The 19,132-nt window shown below is 37.7% G+C and overlaps 1 protein-coding gene across 2 annotated transcripts; it reads left to right on the top strand.

The window, feature by feature from the left end:
- Positions 1–6,333: 6,333 nt before the first annotated feature.
- LOC121167478 (prostaglandin-E(2) 9-reductase-like) lies at positions 6,334–18,864 on the top strand. 2 transcript variants are annotated; one of them, XM_040996915.1, is made up of 9 exons: positions 6,334–6,529; positions 8,880–9,047; positions 11,705–11,821; positions 12,614–12,691; positions 12,964–13,086; positions 14,929–15,038; positions 15,674–15,839; positions 16,585–16,667; positions 18,584–18,864. In XM_040996915.1, exons 1-9 carry the CDS (start codon positions 6,446–6,448, stop codon positions 18,624–18,626), a joined length of 972 nt encoding a protein of 323 aa, XP_040852849.1. In that variant the 5' UTR covers positions 6,334–6,445; the 3' UTR covers positions 18,627–18,864. The 2 variants fall into 2 exon arrangements, with proteins under 2 accessions (XP_040852849.1, XP_040852850.1); XM_040996916.1 differs by having other exon boundaries at positions 6,396–6,538; positions 8,889–9,047.
- Positions 18,865–19,132: the final 268 nt, after the last annotated feature.

Below are 19,132 nucleotides of genomic sequence, written 5' to 3'. Positions count from 1 at the left end.
GGGAGCTAGGGAGAACCTCCTAACATGGTTGAGCCAAGAGCTGGAGTGGGGGCAATGAGGTGGGCTGGAAACAGTTGTTGTCTCTCCAATCAAGGGTGTGTACTGGATCTGGGCTAGACTCCACTATCCAGTGGCACTCACGAAAGCCAGGGTGGATGTAGAATGGGCTGGACTAGGTGTTGGCTCCCACTGATCTATGAGAGCTCTGCCTGAGCATGGACCAGGTGTGACTGAGCTGAAACACCCAATTGTAAGAGCCAAATTTAGTATGGGCAGGCTGGTTGGGCAAGGCCACTGTTCCTACTGGAACAAGATGTGGACAAAGTCAACCTGGGCCAAGGACCCATCAGTGTGCACAAGATCTGCCACTGGGAGGTGACCTGATAGAGGAGCTTGGGGAACTCCTTTGTCAGGATGCAGTTTCTGAAAGCGAGTGCAATAACCAATGCAAGGAGCAGCCCAAACTAGGGCAGGTTATACTATCTGCTGGCACACATGTGGATCAGGCATGGGGGTGTTCCAGGCTGGGCCAGTTTATAACATCCACAAGCAGATCTCAGAACTAGAATGGCACACAGGAAGTACCTAGATGCACTGTAATACCAGCAAGTTCATACTGGGGCTGGGACAGTGGGCTGGCTGGACTGGGCTAGGCTGTACTGAACAGCAGAGGCTGGAACTGGGAGCAGGCTGGATTGAACCATGCTAAAGCACCTGCTGTTAGATGGCCGAGGTGACATAACCATGCCAGTCTGTGGATGGTGGGTGCCAGGTCTGTGAACCCCATGGGAGGAGAGTTCAGTGGGACCTGAGTTGTCTGGCCCTGGTCCGTGGGCCTGCCTGCACAATGGGTCAACATGCCTCATGAACCCCAGGAGTGGGTGGACGTTGGGTCCCTTGTCATCTGACCTGTGTCATTGGGCCCGCATGCATGGACCTCTGTGTCAGCCAATGGAATTGGAAAGGTTTCCTCATCTGTGGATCAACAATGTTGCCAGGTTTTCAGAACTGTAACAACCACCTGTGCAGAATCCTTAGGGCATGCAACAATTTGGGGCTCTGGGTTGATATTGGGTACCCATTCCCCATCCTTGGGTACTGGGGCAGGTGGGAGGTTGGGTATGGTTCTCCTCTTTCTGGACCATCCTCCCAGAAACAAGGAGAAGAAATAGAAAATCTGGAGACAAAGATCATACCCACTTTTCCCAACACTGTATCCTTCCCAACCTGATCACCTATGCAATCATCATCTAAAACAATTTGGGAACAAAAAGAATATCACTGTTAAAATTAAAAAAGAAATAAGAAAAGAAGGAAAAATATAAGAGAGGGAGGGGAAAATTAGTGTTGGGGAAGGAATCATTACACTCTTAAGATTATATATATAGGCCTGGCGGTGTGGCCTAGTGGCTAAAAGTCCTTGCTTTGAACATGCTGGGATCCCATATGGGCCCCACTTCTAATCCCGGCAGTTCCACTTCCCATCCAGCTCCCTGCTTGTGGCTTGGGAAAGCAGTCAAGGATGACCCAAAGCTTTGGGACCCTGCACCCGCTTGGGAGACCTGAAAGAGGTTCCTGGTTCCTGGCTTCAGATTGGCTTGGCGCAGCACTGGCCGTTGCACTCACTTGGGGAGTGAATCATTGAATGGAAGATCATCCTCTCTGTCTCTGCTCCTTTGTGTATATCTGACTTTCCAATAAAAATAAATCTTGAAAAAAAGATTATATATATGAAACACCAAAAATAGTTACTAAAGGAGTTATAGAGAAAAACAAGACATAAAAGAGGGGCAGGTAGGGGAAGAAGGAGGCTGGAGTAGGAAACGAGACAAGTATGGTTATCTTCTTAGTATTGCATCCAATAAATATGCAAAATATATTTGTATTAAAAATTTAGAAGTCAAACATTATGATTTTCCAAACTATAGTTATCTCAAAGTAGAATATGAAGCCTTCAAGGTAGATTTTAAACCCCCAAAATGAGAATCTAGTTTTTAATAAATGTATAATGAAAGAAAATGTATAGCCAAATGATGATACCTGTTGTCCTTTTGTGCTCACAGGCCAAAGGATCCCTGCGAAAACATACCAATTTAACAGTAACATGGATTCTTGCTCCCTGTGAGTTGTTTTAATTTATGACAAAAACGCCCTATGAATTAAATAGATTAGAGGGTTAAAGTTTCATCTTTTCAACTTGGTAAATATGCTATAATTTCGAACATTTTGTTTGGGTGGAGGGAAATTAAGAATAGAGCGCAGACACAATGAAAAGGATACAGAAAGCCAGGCAGTGAATGATTTCTACTTCCTGTAGATGTGTTTGAGCGTTCATTGTTTGCATTTTATGTTTTTAGTAGTTATAGAAACATGCAAGACATACAGGAAATCTTTTGACTTTCAACTCTTTCTTATCAATTTACCTTTATCTTAAAATGGTATTTTTCTTAAGAATTGTAAATGGGAAGCTAATACAATTAGATAAAATTCTAACTATCTTTTATATGACATTATCTCCATTTCATAATCTTGTAATTTATGCTGTGTCATTGGCTAAATATTAAAGAATTAAGCAACCAACCATATCAGATTGCTAACAGTAACCTATGCCACATGAATATTCTTTCACTGTTGAACAGTTTGTGGACATGTCCTTGTTGAATATCAGGAAAAAAAAAACCTGTTTTCTTGTAGATTTTGGTGTAAGATTACACTGGATATTGTTGTGCAGTACTGAAAAATGCAGCTAAGTAACAGGGATATGTTTGAAAGTAAGAACATTTTCACATTCTGAAATTGACCTTAATCATTTGTGGAGTCTGTTTGCTGAAGAGGCTACTATTTTTCCTGCTATTATACCAATTTGAACCCGCCAACTTTGTATTAATCATTGTAACTGGACTTAAATGATAGTTCTCTGTGGCTTCTTTTTGCATTTTCCTGAAGGGTGTTGATAACATGCATTTTTTTTTTCATGTGTCTGTTGGAAACTTCTGTCATCATTTAAAACATGCCTATTTGCAACTTTGCCCATTTTTAAAATGTACTGATTGCTCTTGGTTTTTGTGGAGTTTTGTGTTTTCCTGAATTATCCTATGTACTGATTTTTCATCAGGCTCATAGTTCATAAATATTTTACATAAACCTAGTTGCTTTTTCATTTTGTTGATTGGTTCCCTTTCTGTGCAACTTTTTAATGTCATCTCATGCGTCTCTTTTCTTGTCTGTGCCTCCAAATCTTACTCAATACTACTTTGCTTACACTAATGACTAGCACTACTGTTTCCTCAAGGAACTTGATGGATTGTAGCCTTAACTCCATAATCTTTATAATGAATAAGGAAGGGATCGAATTTTAAACTAAAGCATGTTGAAATACATTTTATCAACATCATTGGTTGAGGAGATTATCCGTTTCCAGGGAATAATTTTAGTTTGTTTAACTCATTTAGCAAGAATCCAGAATGATGTATGAGATACGTGTGATAAAGCACTTCCGGATACTGTAAGAGGAATTAGACTTCCAAGCCTGCTAAAACCAATTGTGTTTCTGTTCAATAGTTTCTGGAGTTTCGATTCCTTTTCCTTGGCCTACAAGTCTAATGATTTTGCAAAACTGGGTGTCTTGTTTTCAATATGTATGCCTTTACAATGTCACATATTGTTGAATTGGCACCAGAATTATTTTATATTGACCTTTTTTGATCTCTCTAAATAGTTTGTCCTCAAGTTTCTTTGTCTGTTGTTACTATGGCTACTCCATTCATTTTTTTTTCTTTTTAATTTCAACTAGCATGGGGTATTTTTTTTATCTTTTCCATCCCTTCAGACTGTGAGAAAATGTGCCTGTGGTCAACATCATATAATCGGATCTTGTTTTTGCAATTGTTCTTGCTAATCCATTCATTGGCATTGGCATGATCATGAGAAATACTTTGAATTTTGGGCTATTTAAAAAAATCTTTGCTAAAACTTCATTTATGAATCAGAGCTGTGTTTTACATTTTTTTAAGGTTTATTTATTGTAATTGGACAGTCAGATATACAAAGAAGAGGAGAGACAGAGAGGAACATCTTCCATTCAATGATTCACTCCCCAATCAGCCACAATAGCCAGAGCTGAGCTGATCCAAAGCCAGGAGCCAGCAGCTTCTTCCAGGTCTCCCATGGAGGTGCAGGATCCCAAGGCTTTGGGCCGTCCTCAACTGTTTTCCCAGGCCACAAGCAGGGAGCTAGATGGGAAGCCAGGGTTCCAGGAGTAGAACCAGCACCCATCTGGGATCTCTGCACGTATAAGGTGAGGACTTTAGGTGCTGAGCTACCACACAGGGCCATGTTGTGTATTCCTGATGCAGAGCAGATTTTTTTTCCCCTTTAGAATCTGGACTATATCTTTCCATTGTTTGGGCCTGTATAGTTTCTGGTGTCATTCTCATATAAATCCCTTTAAAACTCTATCTGGCTTTTCTTTCTTATATTTGTTATTATATGTATTCTACATTTTAATTGTAAATTTTTGACTATAACACTTCATGTTGTAGATTAGGTCTTTGGAGGATCCTATGTCATTTACATTTTTTTTGTCCATGTTTTCAACCAAATTGGGGAAATTTTGTGCTGTTATTTTGTTGACTAGATTCTGTAAGCCTTTGCTTTTTCATGTTCTTTCAAATACTCCTAAATTTTGTATATTTGATAATTTGATTGTATCCTGCAAATTCTGAATACTTTTTAATTCTCTCTTCTTTTTTATTTTTTTGTTATTGTTGTCTAACATACATTAAAATATCTATCTCCTAGAGCAGATTCTTTTTTTCTTCTGTTTTTCATTTGGTGTATTGGGTATACTATTTATTTATATTTGTTTGGTTCTTTTTTAATATACTCATCCCTGTTGAATTATCACTTATGTTAGTTATTTCACAGTTTCATTTAACATATTTCCGGTTTCCTTTTTAACAGTGTTATAATCATTCTCTAATTCGTTTTTAAAGATCTCCTTAATATCTCTTTCTTCACAATCCAATATTAACACATTGATTTTTTTCCTTTTGGGGAGTCTTATCACTTTACTTATTTATATTTCTTGTGTTTCTACATTGATTTTTCACAGCTATAATAACATTTGGTTCTTTCACTTCTGCAGGATGGTTGTTGTGGAATGAATATTGTATTCTTGGAGATGAACCTCTGAGTTTGTTTGAATAAAGTGCTTTATCTCTAGTTCTGTCCTTACAGCTTGATTTGTAACAGTTGATGGTAGCTTGAGTAGGAATCTGTGCTCTGCTTTATGTCATCACTGAGATTCTGGTCGTACAAGTATCTGGCTCACTTTTGTGAAACTGTTGGTATGATGAACTCTTAGGTGTTAGCATCAAAGCATGCTGATGTTGAATGTGCCTGGCTTATAAATTCCAAGCCAGTATCCTGTCAGGTATGGTAACTATGAGATCAGTACTGAAAGTAGGACTGGGTAGATTTAGGGACTCCTAATTAGTATTGAGCTCCAAATACTCAAGATCTGCAGTAATGTTTCATCCAGAAATACTATTCAAGACAGTGACTCGAATATGTGAGAATATATTTTGCTCTGTAACAAGAGAACTAGCTGTTTTAAGGTTTTGTTTGTTGATTAAATTGGGTACAAAGTGGCCAACTGGGAGTCTCAGAATCACGTGCTGATTGGGGTCAAGGAGCACAGGCTAAAGTTCTTGGTTGAAGCAAGAGTCCAGAGTAATGTATGAGATAGATATGGTGAAGCACTTCTGGCTACTCTAAGAGGAGTTAGATTTCCCAAGTCTGATAAAATATTATATCAGGTCTGGAGCAAAGTCATTCTCCATGAACCACCATTTCACTATCACAAGTTTGCATGTACTGCAAATATTGGCAAATAGGATATTACTGAAACCCCGAGAAGCCAGACATTTCAGTGAGAAGGAAAATTAGCCTTTCTTGGGGAAAGCCACGATTCCTCACCAGGTTATCAAGTTACCAGGAAAGTCACCATTTGGTCCTCACCAGGTTGCCAGAAAAATATCACTTTCAATTGGACAGCACAGAAATTATACAGCTATTTCCTAAGTGTTAAAAGGCCATCAACAGGGATGGCCTTTGTAGGTTCTAGCCCAGAAGGACATCCAAAATAGAAACCCTTGCAAAGGGAAAAATCTATTGTGACTTTTTTTATAATCCATACTTAAAGGTCTCGTTCATATAAAGCAGTGGACTCTCGCTTCAAGTCTTTCCGTACATGTGGAATAGCACTTTAACTTTATGCCTCCCATATGACACTAACCTTCAGATAAGCACTTGGAACTTTGGCTCCACGAAGCTCCTAAGAAGGCAGAAGATATAAACAGAAGGTGTTTGAGCAGGCTACAGATCTGAGAAGGCAGAATTAATAAACAAAAGGCATTTGGCCAGGCCACAGATTTCAAAGGCAATGGATCTGAAACACCAGCGTGTGGCATTAAATGATGGTCATTCCATTCCTGTGCTGGGATTTGGCACCTTTGCTTCTTCAGAGGTAAGCCTGGTTACTTTATGCTTGAGTAGACAAAAGAGGATAAATTTAGGGAGGGTGGCAAGTCTGAGAGGCGGAGTCACTCAGCTGCTGCAGGACTTCCAGGTTTTGCTTTGTTCTCCATGTCGCCAGGCTAGTGTTTCCCAAGGTCTCTGAATAAGTCACATTTTGCTTTCCCTGACAGTCTGATTCTGTGGTCCCCAGCTGTTAATGAAGTCAATAGTCCGCGAGACTGTTATTTTGCTCAACTTACCTGATTTAACTGTGATTGGAGTCACTTCTCTGCTTTTTATTCCTTTTTACTGTAATTCAAGAAATATTTTCTTCTACAATAATTAACTATGTCAATATCTTTTTGTTTGTTTCTAGAGGGGAATCATGTAGATTATAAAGAGGGTTGTGTTATTCTGTTGTTGATAAAATAGTAATACTAGGCCTGGCGTGACAGCATAGTGGTTAAAGTCCTTGTCTTGCATGTACTGGGATCCCATATGGGCATCGCTTCTAATCCCGGCAGCTGTGCTTCCCATCCAGCTCCCTGCTTGTGACCTGGGAAAGCAGTCGAGGACAGCCCAAAAGCCTTGGGATGCTAAATCCGTGGAACCCTAAACCCGCATGACAGACCTGGAGGAAGTTCCTGGCTCCTGGCTTCAGATGGGCATAGAACCGGCCTTTGTGGCCACTTGGGGAGTGAATCATCAGGCCGAAGATCTTCTTCTCTGTCTCTCCTCCTCTCTGTGTATCTGACTTTCCAATAAATCTTAAAAAAATAGTAATACCACAGACTAATTATTATACATGTCCCAGATAGACTTTTCCGTGTGTTATTCTGACTTCTAGGAAGCATGCCTGAAGGATAATGCAACATCATGTTAGAGAAAATGAGGACCTAATCAGAGAAAAATTAAATTGCCAATTCATGGAAAATGTGTTTTATATTCCTATGAAATAAAAGTGAATATGATGGAGGGGATTTGCACACTGATATTGTTTTGTCATTACATGATTATCTGACACATGACTATCTACCACAAATTAGAAATTCTGTTTTCTTTTGACATGGGACTGTTTGCATCAAATTTGAATTTATATTCTATTCTAGTGTAATATGTATGTAAATCACTGCAGTGTGTTCTGAAGACATGGTTGGCTTTGTTACTTTCCAGAAGTTGCATGAAGGAGAGAAGAATCAAGCACACCAGAGAAAGGCTCGACTGCTACATTTACGAGTTCTTAGTGTTAGGAGAGGGAAGAAGTATGTGGTGTCCAGTGCATTGCTGTTTCATTGAATAAAGCCAACCTGTAGAATTACACAAATAAATTAAAATAGTTTGTATTGAGGTTCTGTTTGTCCTTTAAACAAGGGTTTCAAATCTTTGTTCAGTTTTTGAGAAGTGTGTGGTTTTAAAATTTACTGATTTATATTTTGTCTAATAGAAATGACTTGGTCTTCAGAGTTGATAATGATGTAACTCTATGTTATACAGGTAGCTTCTCATGTGGAAAGTCGTATCCCATGAGCATGCATGCTTACTGCTCTCATTTTGTTAGTTTATTTAGGGGAGGAAGGAAGGTAGGAGGGCTACAGACAGAATGGCCCTGAAGAAAAATAATTAGTGAAATATCCTCTGTACATTCACAGGCTTATTTCAATCTTGTTACAATTAATGTAAGGAAACTTTTGTTCCTTTACACTTCATAATTTACCAAGAAGGTGACTTCAGCTAAAATGCCTGTTCAGAGAGAGTAGTGTGTGTATATTTGCTTTTCTTTGATGAATTGGATATTTGTGAGGGTTAGCAGAGGATAGCTCAGTGAGAAAACCTGAATGGAAATCTTGCAGTGGAAAGTCTAGATAAACAGCTTTCATGAAAGATCGTTTCTTAAATGCCATCAAATTCAATTCTGACAGGATTGAATGTGTTCTTTTTATTATAACTCTCTGTTAGAACTCTCTGTTAGAACACTCACCAAGGTTTCTGCTGTATTTGTTCTATATTTTATTCCATTTAATTTCCCCTTGTGTGAAGTTTCACTGGTAAGCACATTTTGCAAATAACAATCATGACATTCACCTATTAGTATGTCCTGTAAATCATCCTATCAGCTCAATAAACCTGGCATTATTCCTGCATATATTTGACAACAGTGATGGCTTCATGTGAAGAAATTCCTGGTCTACCTACCTTTTGCTATTAGGGAAGATATATGCAAGTTATGATAAATTGATCACACTAAAATGAGAATCATTCAAGTAAATGAGAAATATATGATTCCTGTGAAGGTCACTATGATGCCCTATCAAAGTCTCATCATATGGACCCACAAACACTACTTTTGTCTACTTCTCCAGAATCCTAAGAGTGAGGCTGTGGACGCCATCAGAAAAGCTATAGATGCTGGATTTCGCCATATTGATGCTGCTTATGCCTACCAAAATGAGGAAGAAGTTGGCCAGGCCATCCGTAGCAAGATTGCAGATGGCACTGTGAAAAGAGAAGACATATTCTACACTTCTAAGGTATGATGATTGATGTGTGGTGTGTTAATTAAGGAGATAGGATAAGTAGAATGATAATCGTATAATTTTGTCAAATGTTTTGGAGAAATTATTTTTCCACAGTTTAATCATGTAATCACGTATTTTCTTTGTATTACTTTCTAAATTTATTTTTGAAGAAATAAAAATTCGGGCATGACACAGGAGCCTAGTGCTCAAAGTCCTCCCCTTGAAAGCTCTAGCATCCCATACAGGCTCTGATTCGTGTCCCAGCAGCCGCACTTCCCATCCAGCTCCCTGCTTGTGGCCTGGGAAAGCGGTCAAGGATGGCCCAAAGCCTGTGTACCCTGTACCTGCACAGGAGATCTGGAAGAAGCTCCTAACTCCTAACTTTGGATCTGATGAAGCTCCGACTGTTATAGCCACTTAGGGAGTGAATCAGTAGACAGAAGAGCTTTCTCTTTCTCTCTCCTTCTCTTTGTATATCTGACTTTCCAATTAAAAAGAATAAATCTTTAAAAACAAGTAAGTAAACATTTTAATATGTTTCTATTTTAACTTTATATTGCAGATATTTGCATATGCATATACTCCATTTTTGTTTGGGAACCAGGATATTTATAATACAAATGAGAGGATATGTGACAATGATCATAGAGTGAGGAAATAAGGGTACCATTATCTAACTGTGGAGACATTTGTGTTGTTGCTTTTACTGATGATAGCCAATCTACCTGGAGTGAGATAATACTTCACTGTGGTTTTTATTTTTCTGTTTGTATATGCCAGTGAACCTGAGCGTTTCTAAATACATCTCTTGGGCATTTTTATGTTTTTTACAAGATAAGTATTCATGTTATTTGCTATGTTATCCATTGTTGTTTTCCAGTTCATTGCTTTTCTAATATTGGTGCTGAAATATGACCACCAATGAGCCAATAGCCACTTGTGAAAAAAAGAAGTAGCCTTTATTTGAGGCAGATGTTGTCAGACTGGGTCACCCCAAAAGAGTGAGCATTGAATTTCCCTTGTCACAAGTGTTTAGTGACATGGGGAACGAGTGAGCAGGGAGATAAATAAGCAATGATTCAGCTGTTAACCTTGCACTTTCAAATCAACAGGGTGCGGCTGCCGGTTCACATTATATGTTAGCATCTGGTCTTGCTGGCTTTGCCCATTTTAACCCAGAAATTGTTGACTCATGTGTCTCAAGCTCATCTCCCCAGGTTGGCTGTGTAGGTCCTCCCCTAGCTTATGTGTGAGCCTGTTTTTCTGTGGGACCTACATAGAGGACTGCTTTTATCCTTCAGTATGTTTTGGGTAGTCAGATGCATAATTTCAAAACAGTTTATCTCATTCTGCTCATTCATTTTGTAATTGGTTCTTTCTTGTGTGAGGGTTCTCAGCTTGATAAAACTTCACTTGTTTATTTCTTTATTTATTTTCATTTTACTCTCTGAGCTTCAGGAGTCTTACCCAAAAATTTATGGCCCAAGTCAATGTCTCGCGATGTTCTGTACTAGTTTGTTAGGTCCCAGTTTTAGTTTACATACTTGATCCAATGTGAATTAATTTTGATATAGTTTGTAATAGTATAGGGATGTTTCAAGCTTATGATGAGGAAAAAAAAATTTTTTTCTAGGAGTGGTAGAGATATTTCTTGATCCATGGAATATTTTTAGCAAGTTTTCATTTAATTAATTGGTATAAATTTGTGGATTTGCTTTTTATTTCTGTTTTCTATTGTATTGTTCTGTATTTCTGTTTTTCTTCTATTATGATGTTGTTCTAGTTGTATTGTTTCTTTGCATGAAAATTGCCTTATATCAGAGAGAATGAATGATATGTATTTTGGGGATTGGCTTATTTAACTGGACCATTTTGTTGCCAACCATAGAATTTTATCTTTTAATGGCTGAACAGCACATCGTGAAGTAGGTGTATTCATTTTACTTTCAATAAACATCTAGTTTATTGTCATGTTTTCACTATTGCTGATCGCGTTGTTATAAGAGTATAGGTCACTTTCTCATATACAGATTCACTTTCTTTGGAAGGGTTCCAGAGTGGGATAGCTGGGTCCTATAGTAGATCAATTTTCATAGAGGTTGTGCTAACTTACACTCTCACCCATAGTGAAGGAAGGCACCTAGTACCCCACACCAAGGCCAGCAGATGTTGATGGCCTAAATGTAGGCAAACTTCACTGGAATTAGGTGGAACTTCAACGTACTTTTCATCTATATTTCCCTGACAGGGAGTCTGAGAATTTTTTTATATATCTGTTAGGCATTTGAATCTCTTCTTTTGAAAATATCTGTTTATTTCCTTCACCCATTTTTTTTCACAGGATTGTTTGCTTTTCTGTGGTTGAGTTTTTAAGCTCCTTATAAAGCCCAAATATTAGTCTGCTATTAGTTGTGCAGTATGAAAAAATTCTCAACCATTCTGTTGGTTGCTTTCTTGCTTTGTTGGGTTAGGGTAATTATGAGGATTATCTAAACAACAAAAGTTCTGTTTATAAGTAAAAATGTAGGAAACTTAAAACAAATGGATTGTTTTCATTAAGCACTCATCACAATTAAATTAATACAAGAAGATATTCACTAAATGAAGAAAAACAAGAACTTTGAATGGTATGTTAATTTTGTCAACCCTTTATTACTTAATTCCTGTAGCTTTGGTCCACTTTCCATCGACCAGAGCTGGTTCGAACATGCTTGGAACAGTCACTGAAAAAACTTCAACTGGACTATATTGATCTCTATATTATTCACTTCCCAGTACCTATGAAGGTAGGTGATCAACATCAGATATTTTCATTGTAAGTACAGATGTGACCATAATTTTCATGAATGAATAAGAGATTCTGATAAGGGTATGGAAGCTTAAAATATGTAAGCTACAGAGATTTCTTAAATTGTTTTATGCAATATATTTTGTTGTATATATATAATGGGGATCTCGAGCTATGAGTACATATAATGATTGGAAGTAATTTTAGAGGATATTTCTGTATCAGTATTTTCCCCAACAATACAACATGTATGTTAGATTTTTATCTTAGCCTTTTAATTTTGTGGCATATACACCTATGCAGAAATTCTAAACATGAACACAAACATTTGAAGCTACCCTGCATCTTTTAATACTATGGTGGAAAAGAATATTGATTTATGTTCTTTGATATAAGCGCATGCTGTTTGGCTCCAAATTTGCAGGAACATGAGCAACTCTATATATTTTGGGGCAAGATTTGAATTAAGTATTGGTCAATTCAGTGTCATGTAACTAATGTCTGTCAAAGTGAAACAGACACATCTATCTGGACAATAGGAAAGAAAAGCACAAAGTGACACAAATACATGGGACCTTATTAAAAACTAGAAAATTGTGTTTAACAACAGATAGTGTGGCTATTCGAAGAGGAAGTATATAACATAGTGACATTTGCAATGCTACATATGTAATGTACAAGTGTAAGTATATAAATTTTATGAATGCTAAGCCAAATATATATGAGTGTATTGATAAGATCTGGATTGCTGAGTCTGGTAACATAGTGATAAATGCCTGCTTTGTTCTAGCCTGGTGAGGATATAGTTCCAAAAGATGAAAATGGAAAAGTAATATTTGACACAGTGGATCTCTGTGCCACTTGGGAGGTGAGTAAAAGGGTTTAATAACAGGGAGCATGAAGTTGAATTTCAGTTTAAAAGAAAGGAATATTTATTGTTGGATTTAGGAATTCTTGCCACTGTTACAGGTTAATGTGCAGAAAAAAATGCAGTGGGATACAATAATTGGATTTAGCAGAGAGTAACAGAAAAGAATTCAGAGCACTAAGGGCAAGCACATTATTCTGTCTTTGTACATTGAATTTTCTACTTTTCCAAGCAGGACACAAGAATTTATTCCTCACAATCTCTCCTCCTAGGCCATGGAAAAGTGCAAGGATGCAGGGCTGGTGAAGTCCATCGGGGTTTCCAACTTCAACCGCAGACTGTTGGAGATGATTTTGAACAAGCCAGGCCTCAAGTACAAGCCTGTCTGCAACCAGGTAAGAATTCTCAGTCTCATGTTTTTCTACTGTCACATGCCCATTTGTCCTCCACTCCCGTTTCACTTATTTTGGTTATCCAAAGACTATGCAGGCAGAGATGCTTTATGAAAGGGCAGGTAGTGTCTTGCATTTTCAGTCTGCTAATGTCTTTTTGAAAAGGTGAAGTTAGTATTCAGATGTGTAGGAATCTGTAGGAGGAGAAATGATCTAGAGGGGCAGCAAGTAATAAACAAATCTCAGTGGGCAGATGGATTTATCCATGGTGCATGAAGAGGCCTGTGGAGGATCCCCTGAAGCACCGACAGCAGAAGCAGATGTGGAACACTTGGTATTTAAGAAAGAAGGCATGAAAACATCTAAGGAGCAGTAAATAAATTTTGAATGGATGTAAGAGAAGGTAAGGGACAAGAATTTGGAGACATGAATGTTCCTGGCATCTCTTCTTACAGGTGTGTTAAAGAAAGTTCCTGATACAGGGGAAAACATAACTAAGACTATGAAAATGTCAAGGGGGGAAGGGATTAAATTGGCTATCATGATGTCACTGTGGTAGCCAGCATAGACACTAGGGAAGTTTTAGCAGAATTTACGCTGATCTTATCCTCAGGCCTACTTTAATTTGATTCCCGTCCTGCTTCCTGCCACTGAATCATCAGTTTATGCCCATCTATTCTGTGCCCAGTTCCATGTTCTATCTTAGTGTCTAGCAATTTCCAATCATTCAATAAATACCTCACACTAGAAATAATGGCCTACACAATCTATGACTTTGTTCATAATGATGTAGCATTCTTATTTTCAAGCAGAATACAATAAAATTAAGAACATTTGTTTTATTCCAACTTTTAAATTTTAATAACTATTGCCTTCTGAAATTCTGTTTTTGCAGATATTCCTTATTTTCCCACTCATATCAATAATTACTGAAGTTTTTCATGTATCCAAAATTCATGCGTATGTATGTGATAAGAAAACTCACTATTGAATCCTATATATTTCAGAGACCATTTCTGATTGAACATGGCATAGTTGCATAATTTTATCTAAAGCAGATAACAATTTTTCTTCATATCACTTTACTTAAATCCATACTATAGCTTTCCTTCCTTCTCCCTAAATGTGCTCTATTTTAAAGGCAAGACTAAAGTAAGTCACACAAATATTTGTCATATTGTCCATGCTTTTTCCTTAGAATGCTCAGCAATTTTGGTTTTTGTGATGATAGTTGCACTTTATCAGTTGCTCTGGATTTTGCAGATAGTTCTTTGTTAGAATACATGACTTGTTTCTTTACTCCAATCTTCTATATATTTAAAGTTAGATCCCTTGGATGTGGATATGTTTCACCACTGAAATTACTAGTAATTTCTTATGTTGGAAAATTCAAGAGGACATAATACCCCTTAATAAGTTTTGCTTAATTGGGTGTTGTTGGATAAATATTTCCTAACCGGATATAGTTTAAATATCTAAGAAATTATTTGCATTTTGACTGTCCCTTCTACTTTAAAAAAAATACAACATGCTAAGTAGCTGCTTAGGATGGCTGCAATCTTCGCTGCTCAATTTCTGCTTTAGCTATCTGTTAAAGTACATGAATTAGTTCATAATGACAAAAGTACATGTATCCCTACCAGCAATGGGAGAGACACAGGTGGATCAGAAGTTGGTAGATCTCACTCTATCTTTTTTTTTCAAATAAATATCCTTAAAGTAAAATTAAAAATGTTAGCTTGATGTTACATTTGATTTAAATCTCATATTTCTTCTTAAAAGTCAGCTACGTTTTAGATCAGCATTTTGTAGAGCCTGATTCTCTCTTATGTTGTCTCTCTACAGGTGGAATGTCATCTGTATCTCAACCAGAGCAAACTGTTGAACTTCTGCAAATCCAAAGGCATTGTTCTTGTTGCCTATAGTGCTCTGGGATCACACCGACTTCCACAATGGTAAACACAAGGCAAAATGAATAAACAAAAACCAAGACAGGTTTCCCAAATACCATTGTGGATAAAATGCTATGAGTTGCAAAATATTTACTTTTACAGACTTAACTCTTACCTGGCTCAGGGAGAGGTGAGAGTTTACATTTCAGAAAACATTGCAGATAATACTGACTGCAGATCCAAGGACCACAATTGAGAAGCACTGATTTTTTTTTTTTAAGATTTATTTTTATTGGAAAATCAGATATACATAGAGGAGGAGAGACAGAGAGGAAGATCTTCCATCCGATGGTTTACTCCCCAAGTGACCGCAATGGCCAGTGCTGTGCCGATCTGAAGCCAGGAGCCAGGAACTTCCTCCAGGTCTCCCACGCGGGTGCAGGATCCCAAGGCTTTGGGCCATCCTTGACCACTCTCCCAGGCCACAAGCAGGGAGCTGGATGGGAAGTGGAGTTGTCGGGATTAGAACCGGTGCCCATATGGGATCCTGGGTGTGTTCAGGGTGAGGATTTTAGCCACTAGGCCACACCACTGGACCCTGAGAAGTACTGTTAAAGAAAGAAGATTTAAACTGTTTTTGGAGGCCTCCAATCTCAATACTCATCTCAAGGAGTTCAACTTCCTGCCTCTTTCTCCAGGGTGGATCAGAATTCCCCAGTACTACTGGAAGACCCAGTGATTTCTGCCATGGCCAAAAAGCATAAACGATCTCCAGCCCAGATTGCCCTTCGCTACCAGCTGCAGCGTGGGGTGGTGGTCCTGGCCAAGAGCTTCAATGAGAAGCGGATCAAGGAGAATGCCCAGGTGATGAGGGTGCGGGGCTGTAGGCACCCATAAACCCACACAATACTCATCGTGTATGTGCTTCTTTGCAAGATGTCATGAACTCTTGGGGCCACACTTGTTCTCTGGTTCTGCTCATGTTTTCAAATTCATGCATGTTTTTGATAGTCATGACTAGAAAGAATTATGATTGTATAGAAAGCAGAATAATGTTTCAGCTTTACATTTCACAATACACTTTGTGGTTTTGCATAGGTGATTTTTTTTTCTTTATTTTCAAATTAGGACATAGATTAGAAAATATTTGCTTTTAAAGTTTTCATTTTAGTTTGTATTGCATATGTAGTCAAATATTCATGTGTCATTTGCACTTAGTTTTTCCTGTCTTGGGAAACACCGATTCAAATTTTTTATTCTGTTTGAACATGCTGACAGTGTCTCTGTTCTCAATGAAGACATCAGAGTTATAAGCTTTTTTATAGTTCTACAACAAAACACATTTTACACAAAACATAGAAAATTTTTTTATATTCGTAATTTTGTAGTTTAAAAATTCCCCTGGACTGATGAGTGAAGCGTTGGAAGTTATTTCCCTACTCAACTTCCCACGTGGTATCTAGTCTGAACTTTATTTTCAGATTGTGATCCATCCGTTGAAGCATGTTAGTCCTTTGTTATTTCAAAATGTTAGACGAGATTTCAGAATTTTCTGGATGAACATATACACAACAAAAATCTAAGAAAACATTTTCTACTTCTCTAACAGATTTTTGACTTTGAATTGCCTTCAGAGGATATGAAAACACTAGATGGCTTGGATAAAAATCTTCGCTATTCTCACCTTGAATTGTAAGTGATTTTGTTAAAAGCATTGCATGCTTATAGTTTCACAGTAGGAATGTAGGATTGGTGTTAGCCACTGGGCTTGTTCTTTCTATGGGCATGCGTTCAAGGCAATCCTAAGGTAGTAATTCTGTTTTCATCCCACCTTTGGGGTTTTTATAGGACATTAAAACAATTCCCTTCCAATTTTTACAGACCTACGATTGTATAAATATTTCAGTATCTGTAAAAGTCAAATTCACTCCTCATTTCTAGAAACAATTCATTAATGTCTGATACATTTTCTCCTCAAAATAGTCTTGAATCTTTAAAAGTTTGGAAAAAGAAACTTAACCTACGCTGTTCAATGTTAGACTTTTCTTCCAGTTGTGTTTGTTGATTTATTTCATATCATTCGTTTGTCCCAAATTATATATTTAAGTACATAAAAATAATTTCACCCACTTAAAACATAATGCCAGTGGGGCCTTGTGCAATAGCCTAGTAATTAAAGTCCTCGCCTTGCACGCGTCGGGATCCCATATGAGCAATGGTTCTAATCCAGGCAGCCCTGCTTCCCATCCAGTTCCCTGCTTGTGGCCTGGGAAAACAATTGAAGATGGCTTTCACTCCTCAAGTTCATTCCTCTAGTGGCCGCAAGGGCTGGAGCTGAGCCAATCTGAAACCAGAACACAGGGGTCTCTTCCAGGCCTCCCACAAGGGTGCAGGGTCCAGGGGCATCCACAGGCAGACATTTTTTTCCTTTCTCTATGGCATTTCCCTTTGTGTTCTTTTAACCTCCTGTTTGATAGCTTTAAATCACTCCTTTCCTTTTCACTGGGAGTTTGATAAGAACTCAATATCTGCATTGAACCTAAGAAAGGCTGGTCTCAGTGGATCAACTGAAACATTTGGTTATGATTTCTTGAAATATTGTGATTTGCAGAAGATGAAATCTTTAGATTGACTTTCAGCCACAGAATGAGATTGAAATAAAGAAAAAACCCACAATGAGGGTAACTTAGAGCCAACACAAAGCTTTATTTTTCTTTTGTGCTCTAGGAACTCTGAGAAAACACAGTAATATAATGTTGACAAAGAATATAGATTCCTGCCTTTTGTGGTATTTTTAATTTATGACAGAAATAAAATTGATAATGTATGAAGAGATTGTTCCTATTCACAATTGCATATATTCAAAACTGTTGGATGTTTTATTACCATAGTGGAATGAAGGCTGAAATAAAATATAAGCAAAGCTACATAGAAAGTGTGAAGTCATGGATACTTATTATCTTTTAATGTTTTCAATAAGTATGGATTGTGGCCACTTTATGTTTTCAGTACTTAGAGATATAGACTTACGTAAACTATATAAGAAGCCTTTGCACATAGTATACTATCTAATCAAAGTTTTTTTTTGTTCAATTATCTATCCCATGAACTGTATAATATGCACAGTAAATAATGGAGGATTTAATAAAAGTGATGTCAAATTGTCAACTGTAATATTTACCACTTGAAATATTTGTAAATATTGAATATTCTTGGTCAAAAATGGATAAAATAGATGAAAAATCATTGGTCAAAAATAGGTAAAATAAGTTTCTGTTTCCTGTGACAGACTAGGCGAATGTCTATATACTGATGCACAATAGCTTCAGATACTGCCTCGCATCGTTGAAAGATGCAGCTATGTCGGAGAAATATGCTTGAATTTCTTGTACTGCATGTTTTGTATTTAAACACCAAGTTAAACAATATGATATAAAAAATGAAAACGACACACTATATTTAGTATAAGGTCATGTTCTTGAATGTAAGATTTTAAAACGAGGGAAAATAAAATTAGCTTTTCTCTAATATCAGCTCAGAGGATTCAGGTCTTGAATATGCTAAAAATGTATTGACTGAGTTGAGGTTGTCTGTTTTTCTCATTTTAGTGGTATTGGACATCCAAATTACCCATTTTCTGATGAATATTAACATGGAAGACTTTTTTTCTGGGATCTACCCCAAATCTAAGTGCATCATGCTTCAGGAGACGCGTCGGATTCCGACGACTCGGCACCTCACTTCGGGTTCATCTATGAAGCTTCACAACTCACTCTGGGCTATAGCCGTATCCACAGGCATAGTCACGGCAATCATTTTTTTTTTATCACTTTATAAAAATTTTTAAATGCTGATTTATTAAAGCTTCTTATCTTCCATTGTGTCTGCTGCATATCCGTTTTGTTTCATTTTGATACTTTATTCCCTCAAACTAATTTGTCTAGAAGTTTGGAGAACTTTGGTGAATGATGACAACAGCCGGTCCATAAATGTACTAGGAGATGGGAGGGGAGCATCATTGGCCAGCAAGGCACTTCCTGGTAAGTTGTTAGTCTTTGTTCTCCAGGGCATCCAGGAACCACAAATCTCACAGCACAGAGTCCAGAACGTGAGGCATTACTGCAGACTGACCAGCAGTCTACAGCCTGTGCTCTAGC

Source organism: Ochotona curzoniae, unplaced genomic scaffold (genome assembly GCF_017591425.1).
Source record: "Ochotona curzoniae isolate NIBS_2020 unplaced genomic scaffold, NIBS_Ocur_1.0 patch374, whole genome shotgun sequence".
In the NCBI taxonomy this organism is placed as follows: Eukaryota; Metazoa; Chordata; class Mammalia; order Lagomorpha; family Ochotonidae; genus Ochotona; species Ochotona curzoniae.
Note: the sequence above shows the minus strand (reverse complement) of the source record. Positions and strands in the feature narration are given on the sequence as shown.